At 39.3% G+C, this 23,662-nt stretch overlaps 1 protein-coding gene across 1 annotated transcript in view; it reads left to right on the top strand.

Annotated features, from left to right (window-relative positions):
- Positions 1 to 22,795, top strand: part of STX12 (syntaxin 12) — a 33,491-nt gene extending 10,696 nt beyond the window's left edge. Inside the window, exons 2-9 of the mRNA XM_082832994.1 lie at positions 2,552 to 2,621; positions 4,435 to 4,534; positions 8,678 to 8,815; positions 14,717 to 14,760; positions 16,075 to 16,180; positions 19,400 to 19,472; positions 20,530 to 20,612; positions 21,933 to 22,795. Of these exons, the coding sequence (XP_082689120.1) occupies positions 2,552 to 2,621; positions 4,435 to 4,534; positions 8,678 to 8,815; positions 14,717 to 14,760; positions 16,075 to 16,180; positions 19,400 to 19,472; positions 20,530 to 20,612; positions 21,933 to 22,025 (707 nt within the window). The 3' untranslated portion in view covers positions 22,026 to 22,795. The remainder of the gene's footprint in view (positions 1 to 2,551; positions 2,622 to 4,434; positions 4,535 to 8,677; positions 8,816 to 14,716; positions 14,761 to 16,074; positions 16,181 to 19,399; positions 19,473 to 20,529; positions 20,613 to 21,932) is intronic.
- The last annotated feature ends 867 nt before the right edge of the window (positions 22,796 to 23,662 follow it).

Below are 23,662 nucleotides of genomic sequence, written 5' to 3'. Positions count from 1 at the left end.
TCACGGTCAGCAGAGAGTTGCAGTTTGGGGTCTGCAATCTTGGCTAGCCAAGTGGAATCCCCCTCCTGGCAAGGGAAGGGGAAAAGGAAGTTGGGAGGGGTATAGCAAACAAAGAGTCCATGGCTTTTCATTGGCTGAGAGGAGTCTTCTTCATAGCAGTTGGGCTTGGCTGTTGTGGCAGGGTGTGCGAGCTCCCCCTTCTGGTCTCCCAACTCTGTTTAACTGAAGTTTCTGTTTATTAATTTTTTACAGGAGAAATAACTTGTACATGCTGCTAAGGACTAAGTTGTTCAGTTTCTACTTAGGAGAAGAGTCACTCAGCAATCACCTGGAAGATTTTGCTTAATTATTGTTTCTTAACAGACTTAGAGGCTATTAACACATCTGTGTTTTTGTAAGGTAACTGGTACTTAATAAACTTCGGCTTGCCTTTTTACTACCCTTGGTGACCGAATAAGGGCCAAGGTTATGACTCTGACCCCCAAATTTTGTTATTTAAGAAGCATCTTATCCTAAGAAACAATTAATTTTTATTTATTAATTTAAAAAAATATTTATTTATTTTGGTTGTGCTGGGTCTTAGTTGCGGCAGGTGGGCTCCTTAGTTGCAGCTCACGGGCTCCTTAATTGTGGCACGTGGGCTCCTTAGTTGCGGCAGATGGGCTCCTTAGTTGTGGCACGTGGGCTCCTTAGTTCTGGCGTGCGAACTCTTAGTTGCGGCATGCATGTGGGATCTAGTTCCCTGACCAGGGATCGAACCTGGGCCCCCTGCATTGGGAACACGGAGCCTTAACCCCTGTGCCACCAGGGAAGTCCCAGGAACAATTAATTTTTAAAATTTAAAATTCTAGTAAGTGCAATTTCGTTTTCATTGGACATTGAAGCTTTGTTTATATATTGTTACTATGAGATATATACAAATGATACAGTATACAGTGGTTTCCTCATCTTCTTCCACTACGCCAGTCATTTAGCAGTCTGGTGTTTCACAGGTGAAACTTGGGCATTAATCCTGAGAGGGTAGGAAAGGCCCTCACAAAGGACACTGTCTTTTGGCTAGAGGAGCCATATATTACCTATTGTGTTATAGTATCTCTTGAAGTTCTAGTGAGACTTGAAGATAATTAATTGTGTTTCCCCTGGGCAAAAAGTACTCTATTATTGTGTTCTGTATTCCAGCTACTTGCAATAGAAGACAGGGAATGCTCTTAAAATGCAAGCGTGTAAACAAACAAAAAAGTCGTACAATAAAATTCCAAGCTCTGCAAATGAATGAATGAATGAATCTCCCTCGTCCTCCCTGCCAACCAGAAAAAGAAAATAGAAAGCAGGACATGGGAAATCAGGGGCTCTGTTCCTGTTGCAGAGGTCAGTGAGGGACAAGGGTGTTCAGATTCCCAGGCAGGCTGGTGTTTCTCCTTATTGAGAGATAATCCATTCCTCTGCTTTCCTAGTCCAGGACTAGGGGCTTAAACATCTAGGATTCAAACATGACCATTCCAAATCTTAGCACAATATCTAGGTAGAGTAATCTGAACAAAACAATACACTGTTTGTCTACAGACAGCATAGTTAAAATATAGGCATTGCAGTCTGATGTACCTGGGATTGATTTTTTTGCCCTGCTACTTTTTGTGTGCCCTTTTATAAGATATTTAACTTCTTTAAATATATTTCCTCATCTGCACAGTGGAGATACATCTACTTCAGACTGTTGCTGTGAAAATTAATAAGATTATGTATACAAAGCTCCTAATATAGTATTTGGCACATAGAGGTGCTCAGTGGTAACTTAATCATAAGTGTACATTGTCTTTCCAAAAATGTTTGCCGTATAAAATATTGTATATGAGTGAATTTAAATTTTTACTGTTGTGAATTGATATTTGGTACCAAGGCCATTGCAAAAGCAATGAACATTTTAACCAGTGCCATGGGAAATCTGGCAAAATGTGGGAGTTCTTTGGGAGTGACGAACAAAACCACCACCCTCTACTTAGTGGCACAGTTACTCTAGAGGAGAAAGGCGGACCTTATAAGTAGCTTTAGACGGGAATATATATGCCAAGGTCTTGATCATAGCATGCTTTCTATTAGTTGTATGTACTTATTCAGGATGTGGAGAGAGACCAGTGATCTGAGAATTAGGATGCTCGTGATGAATGTATTTTTCTTTTTTTAAAAAATTTATTTATTTTATTTATTTATTTTTGGCTGTGTTGGGTCTTCATTGCTGAGCGGGGGCTACTCTTCGTTGCGGTGCACAGGCTTCTCATTGCGGTGGCTTCTCTTGTTGTGGAACACGGGCTCTAGACACGTGGGCTTCAGTAGTTGTGGCACGCGGGCTTCAGTAGTTGTGGCTCACGAGCTCTAGAGCCCAGGCTCAGTAGTTGTGGTGCACAGGCTTAGTTGCTCCACGGCATGTGGGATCTTCCTGGACCAGGGCTCGAACCCGTGTCTGCTGCATTGGCAGGTGGGTTCTTAACCACTGCGCCACCAGGGAAGCCCTGTGTTTTTCTTTTCAATAAATCTTTTTTTCTTCTCTCCCCAGCTGCTCAGATAAAGAATTTGATGAGCCAACTAGGAACTAAGCAAGATTCAAGCAAGCTACAGGAAAATCTGTGAGTAGCTTCCTAACAAGGTTGGGATTTGTGAGGACCTTCTGGGGACACGCTTAATACCCTTGCTGCCTGGCAGCTGAGGTTTCAGGCCTGTGAAATCAGAATGAGAGGCAGTGGGATATGAGGTCATAGCTGGATCTAGAAGGGGAGCAACAAAATATATTAATGGGTTGTGATCTCCGTTGCCTCGCAGAGTCCTTGAACGCTGCTTCTTTCCTCCCTTGGGCAGTTTAGCAGAACAATTTAGGGAAGCAGAGAGGGAATCCCTACCACTCCTAAACTACATTCTGCCTAAATGAGCTTCCTTGTTGGCAGAGGCCTCCTGATGAGCTACAGCGCTCGTCTAATCTGGTTGGATTTCCAACTGTCTATCATATTAGAAAAATGTATTCAGAATGACCCGAGGAGAGTCTGAGGGAGAGAATAGTGGAATAGATTCTTTTTATTATGTCCTTCTTGACTCCATCTCTGCTTTTAGAAGTTCTAGTTTTCATCTTTAACACGCACTGAACAATATTCTTTGTTTCCTGTCCTACACATTGTGAAGTGAGAGAATGACTTACTACTTTGAGCTTTTTCCAGGGAGATGTGAGACAGCTCTGGGTATGTTAGTACTGCCTACGATGCTCAGGCTTCTGATTGGCTTCCCTCTTGGGGTTTTTTTGTTTGTTTGTTTGTTTTGTCTCCCTCTTGGTTTTGACTCCTTTGTTTTATTTATTTTTTTATTTTTATTATCTTGGAGGCCCCTTTGCAGTGAAAAAAACATTAGTAATTAGTGGTGTGGTTTCCCTGTCCTCCTTTAAACCCTTTGTACAAATGGCCAGATAGTAGAGGAAACCATGACTAAAGGAGCCTTTTTTTTTTTTTTTTTTTTTTGCGGTACGCGGGTCTCTCACTGCTGTGGCCTCTCCCGCTGCAGAGCACAGGCTCCGGATGCTCTCCCGTTGCGGAGCACAGGCTCCGGACACTCAGGCTCAGTGGCCATGGCTCACAGGCCCAGCTGCTCCGCGGCACGTGGGATCCTCCCGGACCGGGGCACGAACCCGCGTCCCCTGCATCGGCAGGCGGACTCTCAACCACTGCGCCATCAGGGAAGCCCTAAAGGAGCCTTTTTTGTATTTCTACTACCTTTCAATCCCACTTAATATAGCACACATTCTTCCCTCTTTAATTTCCTTCCCCCTCTGCTCGTTACAGTTTTTTACACAGTATAGGGCTTCTTTGTTTTGGAGGGAAGAGCCAGAAAGTCAGGCCTAAGGGACAGGTAGGGAGCCAAGGATAAAGCTGAAAAAGCATGAGCTTTAAGCAAGAGCGTGGGAGTAGATCTTTGGAGGTTGTTCCCTAGGGTGGAAGCTGTGCTTCTAATGCACATTTCGTCCAACCTCCAGTGCCTGGATTCTGTCACTGGTCAGTGGACTGTGACAGACAGTACCCATGCAGGACTCCTGGGCAAATCAATATGAGAGTTTTGAGAGAGCGTTCAGTGTGTTAAAACTCTTAGATTGAGGTGTGGGGGCAGTTGCTCTTCTTCTATCAGAACTGCTGAGAATGCTTTTCCTTCCTCCCCGAGGAGTTAAAATACCCAGTCAGCAGGTTTCCTTGAGGCAGGTTCTTTCTACTCAGTAACATGAAGACGACTTGAGGTGAGTATGACTGGGTAGTATTTCCGGAATTTTGTTGTGAACCTGGGCATCTAGGAACCCATTTCTTCAAGTGCCCTTTCATTCCCTGCGTTGTGAGACACTGAGAATGAACTGATACCAACAGCTCTCAAGAAGTGAGAATATCCTAAAACATATCTTTTCTCTCTTAGGCAACAGTTACAGCACTCTACAAATCAGCTTGCCAAGGAAACAAACGAATTACTGAAGGAATTAGGGTCCTTGCCCCTTCCTTTATCTACTTCAGAACAGGTTGGTATTTTGTGGGGTTTTGGCTTGTTTTTTAATAAGAAAGGACTTTGTTTTTGTGGAGAGGCAGTGTGTGAAACAAAAATAACTTGGCCTTTGGTTCTAGATAGACCTTCTCTGAACCTCAGTTTCCTTATTCATAAAATGGATAAGTGTCTTTTGTGACAACAGAAAGAACGCATGCACCAGATCTTGCAAAGTGCCTAGCATTTAGTAGGTACTCAATATGGGTAGTGGCTGCTCTTATTAGTAATAATATATCAGTAAAATGGGTTTAACTGGAGAAGAATGTCCATGTTTGCATCTTGTTGGGGTTTGACCTGCAGCTTTATGCTTTCGGGCTTGATCCTAGTTTTCTTATATCCTGTATCTATAAATTTCAAGCAGACGTCTTTTATATTTTGTGGTCACGTTCATGTCGCATCATGAATCATTTATAGGTCTCAGGTTGAGGAAATGCTCAGGGAAATAGATTCCTCTATTTAAGTCATTTTCTTCAGTGGCCATTTAAATCCTTTAAAAACACACAATTTTTCCTGGAATTCATTGTTCCCTTGATATGCGTGCCTTTTCTTCAGACGTTCCTGAAGTCAGATGTGCCCCCTCTATTGTGGCTTGACTTTTTAATCTATTATTCATGGTCTGCCTCAGGCCTGAGATCCTCTCTCTTCCAGGGCAAAAACCTTCTCCATCTATCTTAGCCTATTATGATTCTATTTTGCTTTTAGTTTCTGTACCATTCATGGGAGCACTTAACTTACATTTCTTTTTATTATTGAATTTTTTTAAATGATGGTATCCTATCTCTGATGGCTCTAAAGATGAAGCCTACCACCTCCCTATCCCGGGTTGTCTGTGCATTGTGACTATTGGAACATAAAACAATTTTAGTGTGTTATGATCATCATTTATAAAAATGAAACAAAGTAGAAATATCAGAGTGTGTAACCATGTAATAAGGGTAAATACTGTTAATGAAACTTTCATACATATGTATATATATGGTGCTAGGTCAAGATGTCACATTCTTATTCTGTGTCTCCATCAGAAAAGTTTGAAAATCATCAGTTTAACCCATTCCTGGCAAGTCATTTAATGAAGTATACGTTCAGTCTTTGGCGTTTTGGCATCCCCTTGCACAAAAGAAAAGAACCAAAACTAGGTGCTTTTGTCATCCTGCTACAAAGTAGTAACCTTAATGTAATCACCCTTTGACTATCCGCATGTGCTGTTTGTTTTGTTACTCATCCTGATATTTCACCTATGGACCAGTTCCCCCTTGCCATTCATTATCTCAAATTGTTCCCAAATCACCCCTTTCCTCCTCCCAGCTGTGCACTTAGGGAATACACACTTGCAGATAGTTTTAGCAGTAATAAAAAGGGAGTCTAAGAGTCTGATGTAAACAGAGTATTGAAAGTACTTAAGTGTTAAGTAGTAGCCTAAGCAAAATATAAAGTTCAATCTGCTTAAAAATAAATCTAACGTATTCCAAAATCAAATAGAATTGAGTTTTGGATTATGCATGCTCTTGTTCCCTTACGTTATCTTGGATCATTAAGAACATGAAATAAATCTACAGACATATTCTCTCTGGTGAAATACAAATCCTTGATTCCCTTCCTCCTATTGTGCTGAATATTCTTTGCCCTTTCAATTGTTTCTTTATCTAATTAATGTTAGCCCTGTCACCCATCTTTTTGTTACTGGACTATCAAACCATACATCCTACTCTCAGCATTTTTCTCATACTTACGTGCTATCATCAGTAATCTTCTAGTTGCTAAATCCAGTGGCCTTTTTTGAGTTTATTCACTTTTCTTTGTTTCATTTGATCCTCTTGCCCATCCTGTCTTCGCTGAAACTTTCTTCTTTCCATGATCTCTGTAGTAAAGCCTACAAAGTAGTTTTCATGTCTCCCAACTCTGGTGATCCCTTTCTGGCCTATTTTCTCTTACCCCAGGTTGAGTCTCAGCCTCCTTCTCTGACTTTATATCTTCCTAGAAGTGGGTGTGCCCCAAGGCTCTGCCATTGATCCTGTAATTTTATTACTCTATGCTTTCTCCCTCAGGAGTCTTTTCTACTGTACTTTTATGAGCTTCCTGTCACCTTTATGAATGTGATCCCCAGATCTTTTTCAAGCCCTAGCCCCTAAACCTCTAAGTATTTGGCCCATATTGCCAATTCCTGCTCTAACATCTCCTCTTGAATATGCTGCCTTCATCTAAAATTTAATGTGTTGTCTTATACTGAATTCCTCCTGTTTCAGCCAAACCCCTTAACTAAGCTGATTAACAATGCTTATTGTCATAAAAAAGTTTGTGCCTTTTGACCTAATGTTCCCACTCATGCAAATGTGTCTGCGTTCTAAGAAAAAGAAACCAACTATATACTCTGGAGCCAAATTTCCTGGATTTAAATTCTACCCTGCCTGATCATAGGCAAATTGCTTAACCTCTCTGTGCCTCATTTGTCTGATCTGTAAAATAGGTACTATAATAGTACCTAATTTATAGGTTGATGTATGGATCAAATGAGTTATTATATAAGGTACTTATAACAGTACTGGTACATGATAAGCACTGTATAAATATTAGCTGTTACAATGGGGCTCACTTTAGCTTTATTTATAATGGTTAAAAATGGAACAGTCTAGAAGGAATGTTTACCTAAAATTTACTAGATCAACTTGATGGAGTATTATATAACAAAGACCATAATTGTGAAGAGTATGGTAACATGGAAAATGTTAATGATATACTTAAAAGATAGTACTTTTGTATAGTGAGATTGGGGAGTGATGGGTTTTTTTCCCCCATTGTTATAATGTTTATGTAAAAATTAATATCCAAGAAAAGGGATAAAAAGTCCCTTATCTAAATTTGCTTTTCAGTATTACCATCACTCTCCCAGGTGTGAAATTTGAGTCATCCCTTGACTTTATACCCCTTTCCCCACAGCCAGTCACATAATATTCCTTAGATTCATTTCTTTGTGTTCCCATTACTGATACCACGTCTTCCTAACCTTAAATCTAGATTATTGCAGTCATCTTTTTGACTTGTTTCTTTTTCCCATTCCATCACCATCACAGACTAATTTTTCTAAGTTATCATTTTGTACCCGTCGTGTTCTCCACACAGAAATCTTCGTTGCTCTTTGTTCTGTAGAGGTTGAATCCCAAACTCATTATCTTGGCATTTAAAACCTGCCGTGGCCACCCCCTTTCCTCCTTTTCCAATTTTATCTTTTAGCTATGCTCATGAAAAAGCCTTTGGTTCAAGCCAAACTATCTTTTTCTAGATCCTCTGCAAATTTCTGCCACCATGCCTTTGCTCACACTGTTGCCTTGCCTGGATTCGCCTTACCCCTTCTCTCTGCTCTTCACGCCTTACTCTTCCTTCAGTGCCCACCTCCTCTGGAGGCCTTTTGATCACTTAGATTCTTACTGATCATACTTGCCTCTGTATAATGTGTACAGTACTCTGTATAGTACTAATTGAATATAGCAATTATTTGTATTGATTTGTTATTTGTATATCTAAATTCTTTATCTCCAAATAGATGATAAGCTGTTTGAGGTCAGGGGTGACTTTTTACTTCTGTGTTCTCAGCACCCAGCAAGTGCTCTCAGTATGTGTTTTTTGAGATGTAGCATCAGTAAGCTTAGTAAAGGTAGCTTGTAACTCTACAAAGTAGTTTTCAGGTTCTCAAAGATTTTGAACCTCACTACAGTGTGAAGGAAAATGATTCCATGGTTTTCAGGTAAGCTGTGAACTCAGTATAGATGAATACAGTTTTAACATTTTAGCAAGAAAACAATCTCTGTTGGGTATTCTGCTTTTAGATTCTCCTGGGAGCTAACATTTTGAATTGTGGTTCCCTCTGAGATTCCCTTACCAGGTAAATGATACCCAATTCCCAGGTTTGTCAGAATGAAAGAAGGAAAACTCTGACTTGGCCTATAGTATTAACCAGGGATTTGAGTTAGAAAAGGACAAATTTATTAATTTAAGGAAGAGCCTATTTCATAGTAATTTTCCTAGTTGGAACTCTTTAGGAGGTATAATTTTGCTTTTAATGGGAATTAAAACCAAATGATTCTGGGGTAATGTGAAATTTCAAGTTCTTATTTAATTTCCTTAGCGCCAGCAGAAACTTCAGAAGGAACGTCTCATGAATGACTTCTCTGCAGCCTTAAACAATTTCCAGGCTGTGCAGAGAAGGGTATCTGAAAAGGAAAAGGAGAGTATTGCCAGAGCAAGAGCTGGATCTCGTCTTTCTGTAAGTTTATTTCCAAAAGAAGACCTTTGCAAATTTCAGGATGTTCTTTCCTAAGTTTTTAAAAATTTTTTGACCATTTTCTTTGCTTACTATCCCTCCAAATAATAAACATAGACGTTAGCTGCTGTGAAAATGTCAGATTGGTTTACCCTTTGTTTAAAAAAAAAAAGTGTACATATGGTCACTTTGTACACTAGACTAGAAAAGAATGTGCCCGAAGATTTACAAAAGTGACAGGTAGAATTGTGTGTAATTTTCTTTTTCCTTTTTTCTTGTCATGTTGATCTTATGTTAAAAACTTAAAAAAAGAAAAAAGAATACATCTGTTTCCTAGAATATCGCAGGCTAGGTTATTTGGACTAGCCTTCTCTTTGAAAAGAATTAACAAATACTAGATTTTAACAACCCAATTTCTTAAAAATATTAAGAGCCATGAAAATATTAAGGTCAAAGTCTAAGAGAAGGTGTGAACCCATAGACATAAGCAGAGCACTGAAACTGCTTTTCCACTGAGTGCGTTTACTGAGGGCCAGCTTAGATTCAGTTTTGATGTCCTCATGGCATGAAGGGGGACAAAAGTCAAAGCCAAGGATCCATGCATGGTGGATAGTCTAAAAGAAGGTGCTCCTCAAATTAAACTGGGCCCTAAAAAATGAAAAGTAAGCCCTCCTTTCCCCTAGCAGACTGCAAAAAAGATCGCATTAGCACTGAGGATGGCAGGAGGGAGGGGAAATCCAGACAGTAAGTTGTACCACAAAGTAACCTTCAGGCAGATTTACTGCCCAAATTCTACCTGAATGGTCCAAAAGCCTAAAGCTTCAAGTAGTCCTGGTCTGGTTGAGTACCTACATGCCAGGCAGAAGCAAATACAAATCCTTTCTGTTTAGAGGCCTTTATCCTAGCCCTAAAAGAATACCCTCAAATAATTTTTGAAGTGTAATGAGCAGCCCAGGGTACACAAATAAACAAATAACCCTGGACAAAAACTAGTAGAAACAAAAGTGAGGTGAAATAGACCTATAAAGACTTAATGTATTAGAATTATAAGATAACTATACTTATTGGGTTTAAAGAAATAGAAGATCTTGAACACATCTGCAGGAAGAAGGAAACTACAAAAAGCTTTGTAAAGAGTCAAAAGATTTTCTAGAATTGAAAAATATAATGTGGAAATTAAAAACTTAACGGGTGTGTGGTTTAACTGGAAAATAGGTTAGAAGGTATTATCCAGCATGTGGGACAGAGGGTTAAGAAATTAAATAGGGAAGAAAGGTTATGAGAAATGGAGACTGAAGTAAAAGGATCTAAAATAGTTTTTTTAAAATAAGTTTATTTATTTATTTATTTATATTTGGCTGCGTTGGGTCTTTGTTGCACGCGGGCTTTCTCTAGTTGTGGCGAGTGGGGGCTACTCATTGTGGTGTGCGGGCTTCTCATTGTGGTGGCTTCTCTTGTTGCAGAGCATGGGCTCTAGGCACACGGGCTTCAGTAGTTGTGGCACACGGGCTCAGTAGTTGTGGCTCGCGGGCTCTAGAGCGCAGGCTCAGTAGTTGTGGCGAACGGGCTTAGTTGCTCCATGGCATGTGGGATCTTACTGGACCAGGGCTCGAACCCGTGTCCCCTGCACTGGCAGGCAGATTCTTAACCACTGTGCCACCAGGGAAGTCCCTATAATAGTTTTAATTAGAGTTACAGAATGAGGGTAGAGCAGACATAGATCAGAAGTCATATTTGAAGAGATAATGGCTGGTAATATTTCAGAACTGTTGAAAGTCACTAATCTACAGTTTCAAGAACCCCAACAAATCCCAAGAAGGATAAATTTAAAAACTCTCATTCTAGGTATATCAAAGAGAAACTTCAGAACACCGAAGACAAAGAGAAAATCATAAAAATAGCCAGGGAGGGCTTCCCTGGTGGCGCAGTGGTTGAGAGTCTGCCTGCCGATGCAGGAGACACGGGTTCGTGCCCCGGTCCGGGAAGATCCCACATGCCGCGGAGCGGCTGGGCCCGTGAGCCATGGCCACTGAGCCTGCACGTCCGGAGCCTGTGCTCCGCAACGGGAGAGGCCACGGCAGTGAGAGGCCCGTGTACCGCAAAAACAAAACAGCAACAACAACAACAAAAAATAGCCAGGGAAACAATAGAATATCTTCAAAGGTGCAATAGTTAGACTTCTCAACAGCAACACTTGAAGCCAGTAGAGTGTTGTCTTTAATGTTATGAAGGACGATAATTGCCTCCCTAGGATTCTAAACCCAGTGAAAATAGATAACCAGAATGAGGGCTAATTAAAGACGTTTTCAGTCAAAAGAGAGTTTGCTATCAGCACACCTTACTTAAGAACATTCTAAAGAATGAACTTCAGGCAGAAGGAAGGTGATCCCAGATAGTAAGCCGGAAAAGCAGAAAGGAGTAAGAATAAAGAAAGTGGTAAATATGTGAAAAGACAAATCACAAACAGGGAGAAGATACTGCTGTTTGTACAACTGACAAAAGACTGGTATCGACAATATATAAAGAATTCTCAGGAATCAATATGAAAAAGACACAACCCAACAGAACAATAGTTTCTTAAACTTTTTGATTTCAGGGCCCCATTATACTCTTAAAAATTATTAAGGACCCCAAAGAGCTTTTGCTTGTATGAATGATATCTATTGATATATATTGTATTAGAAATTAAAACTGAGAAGTTTTAAAGATGTTTATTATTTCATTTACAAATAATAACAAACCCATTACCTACTAACATAAAAATATAAATGAGATTTTAATTAATACTACTTTTCCAAAACAATAAAAAAAGTTTTAATGAGAAGAGTGGCATTGTTTTCATTTTTGCAAATTTTTTTAATATCTGGCTTGACAGAAGGAAGCTAGATATTCATACCTGCTTCTGTATTCAGTCTGTTATGATATGTTGTTTTGGTTGAGGTATCTGAAGAAAATCCAGCCTCACAAAGGTAAGTAACTGGAAAAGGAAGGAGTATTTTAATTAACCTCTTCAGATCATTGTTGATATTTTTCCTTGATACTACATCAAAACTGGACAAAACTTAGTTGCATTGTGGAATCGAAAACCATTGTCAATGACTTGTTCATACTCTGACGCATTAAAATCTTGGTCTGTCTTATGCTTTTATTGGATCTTTTATCCGTGTATGATTTTTATAACATCATGTATTTATCATTTGGAAAATATTGGTTCCCTGACTTATGCAGGTCTTCTAAATGTTGATATATTTCATTTTACAATATCAAAAAATCATGTATTATCTTCAGCTTGACCAGAAAAGTCTTTAAATATTGAGAATCTCTCAAGTTCACAAGCAGTAGATACAAGTTTGCCAGAATTCTTTTTTTTTCTATTTGAAAGCTAGATTTTTATCACTGGCAACAAACACTGTGCATTATTTTCCTTGAAGTGACAGACTCACATTGTTTATCTTGAAGACCTTGTCTTTTAAATACCCATCTGAGTAACCATAGATTGTTAGTTATTCTTTTATATATATCATATATAATATATGTTTGTGTATAATATATATGTGTATATATATATACACAAATTGTATTAAAAGTTTATATATTGTAAAAGTTTTATATATAAGTATAAACTATATTGAATAAGTAAAAATGCTATTCCCTAAAAAAAGTAGCTAGTTCACCCAGCAACTCAATTACACAAGTGCTTTTCCTGGAGACAAACATCGTATTGCTGTTTGTAGCAGGAGGGCTTTATGTATACTTCCCATTTCATCATACAGAATATTAAAAAGACGTGTACTAAAAAAAAAAAGAGAGACATGTACTGAGATTTAGTTAATTAATACATTTAATGGCTTCATTAAGGACGAACTGGCTTTTCTCCCCCTATGTGTGTTGATAAAGAATAGAAAACTCCTAGTATGGTTTGGTGCCACTGCCTTGATTTGTGTCAAAGTGCAAGTGGTAGTTTTGTCCACCTTTGTTTTTGTCAACACAGTGAAAAAAGCAAATAACATCTTAGTATTGCTTTGAATAATGGTCAAGTGGACCATTTTTAGTAGTCATGGAATTACAGATTAAAACCACCCTGAGATACTATTTCATGTCCAAAATAAGGGCAGAAAAAAAAAAAAGGCAGAAATTTAAAATTCTGTGAACAGGGAGGGTTGTTGCCATGGATATGATGCACAGGAACTTTCCTATCTGGCCAGTGGTAGTATGAGTTGGAACAACCACTGGAAAACATTCTGGCTGCAACTTCAGAACACATGCATACCTTATGACCCAGCAGTTCTATGCTAGAGAACACTGTAAGTCTGTACCAGGGTATATGTACAGGAATGTTCATAGCAGCATTATTTGTAGTACTCAAAAATCGGAAACATCCAAATGTCAATTAACAGTAGAAGAGATAGGGCTTCCCTGGTGGTGCAGTGGTTAAGAATACACCTGCCAATGAAGGGAACACGGGTTCGAGTCCTGGTCCGGGAAGATCCCACATGCTGCGGAGCAACTAAGCCCATGCGCCACAACTACTGAGCCTGCTCTCTAGAGCCCGTGAACCGCAACTACTGAAGCCTACGCGCCTAGCGCCCACGCTTTGCAACAAGAGAAGTCACTGCAATGAGAAGCCCGCGCGCTGCAATGAAGAATAGCTCCTGCTCGCCGCAGCTAGAGAAAGCTCGTTGCACAGCGACGAAGACCCAAGGCAACCAAAAATAAATAAATACATTAATTAATTTTAAAAAACATAAAAAATACAAGAAAATGATGATCACAAAGTCAGGATGATGGTTACTCTAAAGGAGAGGGAGGTGGTTGTAACTGGAGGAGGGCACATAGGTAGGCTTTAGGACACTAGCAGTGTTCTGTTTCTTTTTTTAAAAATTTATTAAATTTATTTATTTTTGGCTGCATTGGGTCTTTGTTGCTGCGCGTGGGCTTTCTCTCATTGTGGCGAGTGGGGGCTACTCTTCATTGCTGTGCACAGGCTTCTTATTGCAGTGGCTTCTCTTGTTGCGGAGCACGGGCTCTAGGCGTGCGGGCTTCAGTAGTTGTGGCACACAGGCTCAGTAGTTGTGGCTTGTGGGCTCTAGAGCTCAGGCTCAGTAGTTGTGGCGCATGGGCTTAGTTGCTCTGCAGCATGTGGGATCTTCCTGGACCAGGGCTCAAACATGTGTCCCCTGCCTTGGCAGGCAGATTCTTAACCACTGAGCCACCAGGGAAGCCCTTGTTTTGTTTCTTGATATGGGGAAAGAGTAAAAATGTTTTTTAAAAAAACCCATAGTGTTCCTCTGGGTGGGAAGAATTTTGAAATTTTCTTTATTTTGCTTATCTTTTTAATTATTGTTATCATAAAAAGGGACGGCTTTTTAAAAATAGGAAAAGATTGCTCTTTTAACATTTTTTCTTGGTTGTTAAATTATAAAAGTAATACATAATTAGACTGATTTTTTTAAGTCAGTTTGCCACTTTAGTACCTAATATGCTTTAAATGTCCATTTAAAAAAATCTTCACATATTCTGAAAATTTGTTTCCTAGCAAATTTTCAACTCCTTCCCTTAATCCACCTGCCTCCAAATTTTAAGATAGGTTATCATTATTATTAATTTTTATTCCTTTCTCCTATCCATGTTTTCTCCATCCTACTTAGTGTGGTTTCTGTTCTGAATCCAAATTGGAATGCAGATTTGCTTTCAACTACTTCACACCCATTTCCTGGTCCAGTCAGATTACCAGAGCCCTGTGTCATCTTACAGAGTCTGTTGGAGCCAAGGGATGTTACTTCTTTATATTGTAGCTAAAGGAAGCCATTGTGTGTGTGTGTGTGTGTGTGTGTGTGTGTGTGTGTGTGTGTGTCTGTGACATGTTTCTGGATAACAGCAGCAATAATGCCATCTGCTTTCTAGGTGGAGGAGAGGCAAAGAGAGGAGCAGCTCGTCTCATTTGACAGGTAAAGGAATTATTCTAATGTAGAGAATCGAGATGGGATTTTATACTTAATTTTAATTTTAAAAATCAATGAGAAAAAAGGAGGAAAAAGAAAGGGAGTCCTGGAGTAGGTAATGTATAATCCATCAAATAAAAAAGTCAAAACTGGGGGCTTTTCCAAGATCTTTGAATTATGGAAGGAATAATTTCAAAGTGAATAAAAAACTTACAAGAAATCTCTGATGTCTATGTGTTGAGGAGAGGGTGTGGCTCAATAAGAATAAGTATGAGCCCCCAAATCTACGGATTCGGAGGTCTAAATAATTTTACCTCAAATTCAGATTTAAATTATTCAAAGTTCTTGGGTCTGTGTTTACTCATCCCTACAATGGAGGCAACCCATCCTTCTAGCAGTATTAAAAGAAAAAGCAAATAATTTGTATCTGAAGAACATCTCCTTTCTTAACTTCTCCAAACTGAATTAACTAATTCCATAAAAATGTACTGATGGTATTAGTTGAGAACATAAAATGTTTTCTTATAGGTATGTATCTATCTCCCCCGCACTATACTGTGAACACCTCAAAGGCTTGGGGTGCTGTCTTATTCAGTTTTGTATCTCCAGCACATGGAGGAAATTCTTTAAATATTGTGGAGATGATTTGTGATTTATGTGTACTGTTGGAAAATGCTTAATACTGACTTTTCAAAGTGTTACATTTCTAGTATAAGATGTCGTATGCGTTTCTTTTAAATATGGTACCTGAAAAGAAGAGTTATAACATTTCACTAGCTTTTTACTTTGGCTTTCTGTTAAGAGACATTTAACCTAAAGCATAACCTCAAAGAGATTCTCGAAAACCAGGGGATATGATTCTATCGGACTAATTGGTGAAGCACTGACAGGTCACTTAACCTGCTCTCCTCCACCTGTCTAGTACCTGAGATACCAATACAGCTTGCACTTTGAGAGTGCCCTGGGAGAGAATGGGCCAGTGTACTTTGTTGATTTCAAATCTCTGCCCACTTCTGTCTAGCAAGCCCTAGCAAGATTGTAGAGTGTACCCCTGAAGGGAAACAGCAAGGAGTCCCATCCCTTATAATTCTGCATCCTCTTAGTTTTGCCCAGGAAAGCTGAGACTTTGTTTTCTTGGTATTACCAACTCTTTGCCTCTGGATGTGAAGAATGTGGCCTCTGACACTTGTATTGATACCAGAGGAGTTGGAGCCTTGGTACTGTCTTTGGGCAGGCTCTGCTGGCAGCAGAGGTGATGAAGGTATGTCTTATGCACACCTTAGAGAGGAGGAATCAACTAGTGTGCTTGTCTCCCTGCAGCCATGAGGAGTGGAACCAGATGCAGAGCCAGGAGGATGAGGTGGCCATCACTGAACAGGATTTGGAACTTATTAAAGAGAGGGAAACGGCAATTCGGCAGCTGGAGGTGAGAGCCAAGTCATGTTTTTTGTTTAACTCAATGTAGATGCAGTCTCTTAATTCACCTGGTTTTTCTCGCAGTGATTATGAAAAAGGATGAAATGAGTTGTTGTATGGCTAATGAGACATATTATGTCTCAGTGTAATCACAGTGAATTTGAACTACTCTTATGTTGATATTGGCCATGGCACCTGAGAATACCCGAATCCTCTCCTCAGTTACTATATCTTATGTGGTCTCCATGAGACTATGCATAGAGAACAGAGCAAGGCCAACAAATATTTTATTGCTCATTAAGACTTTGTCCCCAAACCTCAATGCCAACCTCTAGGTTAGGTAGGGCTCTATGGAGAGCCCTTTGCTTAGTCTGAACAGCCCAGAATAAAGATAGGCCAAAAAGGTTTGCTCCATTTTTGTGTATCCCAAAGGCCACTCCCAAGTTTTGGATATCACGTCAGTGAGTCAGAGAAACAGGAAGAGTTTTTGAGGTGGGGTTTTGAGAGAGCGGTCTTGAGGCCTCTCTTCCCTGAGTTCCCAACTTTAATCTTGCACAGTGATCAGTAAGATATCCTTAAACCTGAGTACTTTTCTCCTCCATGGAGATAGAAAACTGCCATCCCCGGGGGCAGTGGGGAGGGGAGGGTTGAGAGGGGAGAAACTTGGAGCTCCTCCTTGACCTTCATCTGTGGCAGTCGTTCTGAACCATGACTGCACTTTAGAATCACTTGGAGATTTGTTTAAAATTCCCCAGCTCTCCTCCTCCACTACCAATTACTATGTTTGGACTATATGATTTGCCTATTTTTCATAGATTAAAAATGGGCAAACATCCACAAGAGGCCCTAGCCATGGACACTTTTCGCCTTACAAACTTCGCAGCTGATTACAATGTGCAGTCGAGGTTGAGCCCCACTGTCCGAGAGCCCATCAGTGTCAGTTTTTTTGATGGGACAGCTCATCCTCAAGTTTGATTATTACCTTCAAAAATGTCATGTCTTTTCTCTGTTTCACCTATTGCTACTAATCATTGACTTGGTTCTTTAACATGAGAAATCCTGTTATAGCAGGGAGTAGAGTGAGATATATGGAGCTAAGGAGAAGAACGTAGTGTAGTAGATGTCAGGACTGTAATGGGCACTTCATTCAACAGAATTAAGGCCAAATTCCTTAGCCGGGGCTGGATTTTCATATCCAGTCATTTCCTGCATCTAACATACAAACCCCATTCTAATGGTGAAGCATCACACTCCTGTGTGTCTCTTCTACTCTCACACTACACTTCTGACACTTCTGGCCCCCAGATGTGTGGGCTTATTCCCACATCGAGCAGTTCTGCCACACCATCGGGATGTCCTACAATTCAACTCAATTCTGACACTATCTCCCTGGAGTTAGCCTCAGATCCCACAAGACTGACCCCCCTCCCTGTGACTTCAGATGCCACTCCCAAATGCAGGTCGTCACCTGTGCTTCTGACTGACAGGCTGGAAACTGGAGGTTCTCACGACCCCGTCCTTGGGTTTGATTAATTTGCTAGAGCTGCTCACAGAACTCAAGAAAACAGTTTACTCACTAGATTACCGGTATATTATAAAAGGATATAGCTCAGGAACAGCCATATGGAAGAGATGTATGGGGCAAAGTATGTGGGAAGGGGTACAGAGCTTCCATACCCTCTCCAGGCGCACCACTCTCCCCAAATCTCCATGTGTTCACCAACCAAGAAGCTCTCTGAACCCTGTGGTTACATGAACATGATTGATTAAATAATTGGCCCTTGGTGGTTGATTTAACCTTGAGCCCTCCTCTCCTCCCCAGAGGTCAGGATTGGGGCTGAAAGTTCCAACCATCTAATCACCAAGTTGGTTCCCCTGGCAACCAGCCCCCATCCTTACTGGTTTTCCAAAAGTCAAGCCATTAACATAAACTTAGGAGTGGTTGAAAAGGGCTTGTTATGAATAAAAAAAGACATCTTTATCTCTTTTATCACTTAGAAAATTCTAAGGTTTTTAGAAGCTCTGTGCTGGGAATGGGACAAAGACCAAATATATATTTCTTATTATGCATCACAATATCACACCTTATGTTATAGCCAAACTGGGCTGTTTGTTCTTTAACCCAGTTACCTTTCTGTGTATATGGCTTCTCTTTTGCTGTAAGGCACAACTCAAGTCCTACCTCTTCTGCCATAGTCTTCCTCCTCTGCTAGACTTCCTATACCATTTATTAGTCATTTACCATGTAACACCCTTTCTTGTTATTTATCTTATTGTATACTGATCCCTCCCCGCCCCCCCCCCCCACGTTAGCTATTATTAAGCCCTTTTATATTCACAGCAATTAGCAGACTCTCCCAACTATAGTAGACTCTTAGCAAGTAATTGAGGTTCTGGCAAGAACTATTCTTGCAAGTTATGATTAGGAAGTCACTGCTTTGAAGACATCATTTTTTATTATAGCATTCTGAGAGGCAGTACACTTTGAAAGAGCGTGGGCTTTAGGGATATAATCCTGGCTGCAATGCTTAGCTTCCTCACTGACGAGTTGTATGACTAGACAAGTTATATAACCTCTCTGAGCCTCATTATCCTCAAAGATACTTAATTCATAGAGTTACTGAATGATTAATTCAAGTATCAAGGAGGCATAGTAACAAAAGATCATGAACTTTTAATTCTCAGTTCTGCCACTTGCTAGCTGTGAGACCTTGGGACAAGTCATTAAACCTCTTTGAGCCGTGATTTTCTCTTCTGTAGAATGGGGATAATACATGTCTCATTGGGTTGTCATGAGGGCCAATTAAGTAATAGTTAATAATAGCTGACCCTTATGAAGTGGTTATTTCACAGTTCTAAGAACTTTTTATTTAGTACTTCTGAAAACCCTATGAGATGGGTACTGTCATTGTCCACATTTTAGAGGGGAGGTCCAGAGAAGTTCTTAATTTAAGGTTGGACAACAAAACTGGAGGATTAACAGTCCTCTGTAGCTGACAGGCTCCAAGAGACTGTGCTTTTAATTACCTACCTGGTATAGTACTTGGCACGTAGTAGTCATTTAGTAAATGTTAATAATTAACTATTTTTCATTTTCTGTTCATGGAGAAAACATGATTTATAAGCTTTAAAAACACATGTGTTGTTACTAGACAAAACTTTAGGTAAGTAGAGGAAATGAATCTTCTAACATGTTGCTTAATGTTAATTGTTTTTTTGTGTTCCTTAGGCTGATATTTTGGATGTCAATCAGATATTTAAAGATTTGGCAATGATGATCCATGACCAAGGTGATCTCATTGGTATGTATTATTGATACCTTTAACATGAAGGTGAGTTGACAGTATTTGTGTGCAAAGAAGTCAGTAAGATGTGTCTTAGGAATTTTGGAATACCATTTAAAAATCATTAAATTCATTTTCTTAGCAATTTTCTTATGTTGTCAAATGTGTAAGTTAAAATGAGGCTTCTGTGAATAGTCAGCTCCATTCACTTGCCATAGCCTCTTGGTAAGTCTTTGGCTGTTTAGGGAAATATTAGCTGTCAGCTTCCCAGTTTTTATCTCCAGAAACTTGCACAACTATGGGCTTAGAAACCCTTTTTTTTTTTAAAGCTTTTTATTTGGAAATAGTTTCAAGTTTATAAAAAGTTGCAAAAATGAAAATAATAAGGAACTCCTTGGGCTTCACTGGTGGCTCAGTGGTTAAGAATCCGCCTGCCAATGCAGGGGACATGGGTTCGAGCCCTTGTCTGGGAAGATCCCATGTGCTGTGGAGCAACTAAGCCTATGCGCCACAACTACTGAACCTGTGCTCTAGAGCCCGCGAGCCACAACTACTGAGCCCACGAGCCACAACTACTGAAGCCCACGCGCCTAGAGCCCCTGCTCCGCAACAAGAGAAGCCACCGCAGTGAGAAGCTTGTGCAACGAAGAGTAGCCCTCGCTCGCCACAATTAGGAAAAGCCTGTGCACAGCAACAAAGACCCAACACAGCCAAAAATAAATAAATTAAATAAATAAAAAATAAGGAACTCCTTTATAAATTTTACCCAGATTTACCTCTTGTTAACGTTCTACCCCACTTGCTTATTTGCACTCACTCTTTCTCACTCTATGTATATACCTGATTTTTTTCTGAACCATTTGTGGGTAAGTTATATACTTCATAACCCTCCACCCCAGTATTTATTTCCAAAGAATAGGGCTATTCTCTCATGGAGTTAGTAACTTTTGATTTCATGCCTGGATAGTTGGAGTGATGGTGGTGAACCAGGACCCATAGCATCATAATTGTCTTCAGTTTGCAGTCTTGAGACATCTGAGTGTGGTAAAACATCCACTGCCCTTCTTTTTTGCAGACAGCATAGAAGCCAATGTGGAAAGCTCAGAGGTGCATGTAGAAAGAGCCACTGATCAGTTACAGCGAGCTGCTTACTATCAGGTAAAAGCAGGTACTAAAGAAAGTCACTGTGTGCTGTAGACTTTTTGAGAGCAAGCTGCAGCCTTTTGCTTAGACTTAAGCTGGAGACAGGTAGTCATAATTGCAGTCCCAGCTCCATTTTTAGTATTTTTCTTTGCAGAGAGATCTACAAAAAGGCATCAAACTTTGAATAAACTGACATAGAAGCCTCTTAGCTGCAAAGCTAACCACGTAAGCTAGCATGATACCTAATCTGGTATAAGGCTACGTTTATAACCTAAACAGCTGAAGTTTGTTTCAATTAGGATAGTAATAGGTACAAAGTAGAACTTTGCAGATAGTTTATGTTGACCTTTGCCACAGAGGATAGACAAAGAATCAACTCCGACAGCTTTTTATGAATTAATAGGGGCTTATCATTTTGGGGTTATTTCGTATGAATAAACAGGGGTTAATCGTTCCACTTTCTGTAAAGTGATATTTTTCTACATATGAGTTGAAACTCTAGTTTTATGACTTTTATCTGGGTCTTTACCTCAGTTTACAAATATTGTGAATGAGGTCCCTCTCATTTCTCCTCAATTTGGTGTTGCATGGCTTTTTAGAAATAAATAGCATTCAGTCAGTTACCATGTTCCTAAGATAGCTGTATTTCACCTGGGACTGTTCTTAAAGAAATTCATATTTAATAATAGTGTTTCCCTTTAAAACTGAATGATGACTTTAATATCCAACAGTAAAGGAACAATTAAGTAAATTATATACATCCACTCAATGTTATGTGGGAATTAAAAGAGATGTTTATGAAGAGTTTATAATATCAAAATTTTTATGCTAAAATATTAAGTGATAAAAATATCAAACATCATACAGTATGGTCCCAATTATGTCATATAACAATATGCATGGATAAAAGATCAGAAGGAAATACAATCAAAATGTCAACTGTTTTATTATCTGTGGGTGATTATTTTCTCTTCTGCTCGTGTGTATTTTTTTACAGTGAACATAATTTTACAGTGAACAAAATTTTATACTAGGTATAAAACCTTTATTAAAATACACATGTACAAATAACTTATTTTATTGCAAATAATGCCTAGCAACATTGGTATAAACAGTTCCTTTGCAAAATTGTATTTGGGAGCCTGGAATTAGAACTTGCGCTGCTGCCTAGCACTGGTAATTTGAGATTTTTGAGAAGGTGTCCACATAGTCATACATGGATAGAGTTAATTTTGAATTACCAGGAGGCAGATTGATGAAGCACTCTTGGGGTCTTAGACTGAAACATTTTTTACTTGTTTCATGAGTGTCTTCTTTACATATTTCTCTCCTCAGAAAAAATCTCGCAAGAAGATCTGTATCCTGGTGCTTGTCCTGTCAGTGATTATTGTAATCTTGGGACTTATTTTGTGGCTAGTTAATAAATGAAGTGATTGCCTCCGAGCCTTCTCCTGCTGAGCTGTTTTCAAGGGCAAGTGCTTGCTGGAGTCTTGCCAGAACAAACTGATCACAAGAAGACAGAATACACCAGAATGTCCTGTAATAATTTAGTTGGAAACTAACTACTAACTAGTCCTTGGAATTAGTGACCTGTGGAGACAGTATTTATCAATTTATGTATACATTTTATTGATTTCTCAAATTAAGAATTAATTTATGTGGATTTTGCTTTCTCTTATACTCTGATTGCCCTTCGTCCCAAGTGTTTACTGAAAATTACATTCTAGATATTCTTGTTTTGGTAGGTAACACTATAGTCTTGTAATATTGTCTTTCTATGTACATACAAGATTTACCTTTTTACTAGCAACTGAGATAGAATTACTTTCTGTCACCCAGCATATTGGAGTCTGTCAGAAACTGTATAATAAGCCAGCAATTTTTATTATTTAATATTTGTTTGAATTTCCACGAAGCCTGCCCCCTATATGCTTTGAAAGGTTTTGGCAATGTATTTAACTAGAGAATAAAAAATTGCACAGGTGATCTAGATTAAATGAGAAGTAACTATTTGAGCTGGTCAGCTGTTGGGGTGTGTGTTAATCTGGGTTTAAGTTTATTATCTGCTAGTGTCATCGACTGCAATTCATCCATATATACACTAAATGATCTTGTTCACTTTTTGAAGAGTTTCATTTAATTAACATTATGATTCTCTGTGGGGTTCCTCTCCCACCTGTCTGTATAGAAGGGGAGAATTAGACGTTCTTCTGGAGAGCGAATAGGAATTGTTTGGAATGATTTAATCTTTTGTTGTTGTTGCTCAGTTGTGGTTCTGCACTCCTGGTAAATGATGAATGTTGCCATCAAAAGGCTGCCCCCTACCCTAATAAGGTTTGCTGGGCATTTGATGGCAGGAAGATTTTAAAAGCTAGACTGAAGTTGGTTTAAAATTTAGTCCTGTGAACCTGGCGATAAAGCAAAGGTTCTTTTTTGTAAATAATACTGGTTTGGAATAGTGATGTTAGACTTATCCTAATTTATGAACAAGAGATTAATCTCTCCATGCATAGTTTTAGACAAAAAATGTTTCAATAAAAGATTGCTGTCTTGTAACATAAATGTTGTCCACTCCCCTTTTTCACAAGTGTAGGGAAGTTAAAGGGAAAGTAATTTCTCTAGGCTCTCACATAAATGTGAATTGGGCCAACGATTTCAGTTCATCCTTTAGTGAATCAGAGGATCTCACTACCCTGGATATATTTATACTTATTTCTTCCATTCCCTTTAATGTTACTTAATCTTCTTTTACTAAACTAATGTGAACAGCAGGGAAACAGGGCTAAATGCATAAGTTTCTTTGCACTCTTGCAGCATTCCACCCACATAAGAAAATAAACATTTGAAAAGCTTTTGTAGTAAGTTTTTATGAGTTAACATCCTAATGCAGTAGATATTGGGTAATGTGCTGTCCAGAGAAAAATTGAGACCTGCAAGAAGACTGGAGATCAGGTGAGGATTGGTTTAGGGGTGGAATAGGTGCTTTCCTTGAGGAACAGGATAGAGCTATTGGGGCATCACAGTGGCCCAAGCAGCAGCTTCAGAGGTAATTCCTTGGTTATACA

The sequence above is a fragment of the Leucopleurus acutus genome, assembly GCF_964270905.1.
Source record: "Leucopleurus acutus genome assembly, chromosome: 2".
Lineage (NCBI taxonomy): Eukaryota > Metazoa > Chordata > Mammalia > Artiodactyla > Delphinidae > Leucopleurus > Leucopleurus acutus.
The sequence above is the reverse complement of the archived record's forward strand: the minus strand, read 5'-3'. Positions and strand labels throughout refer to the sequence as shown.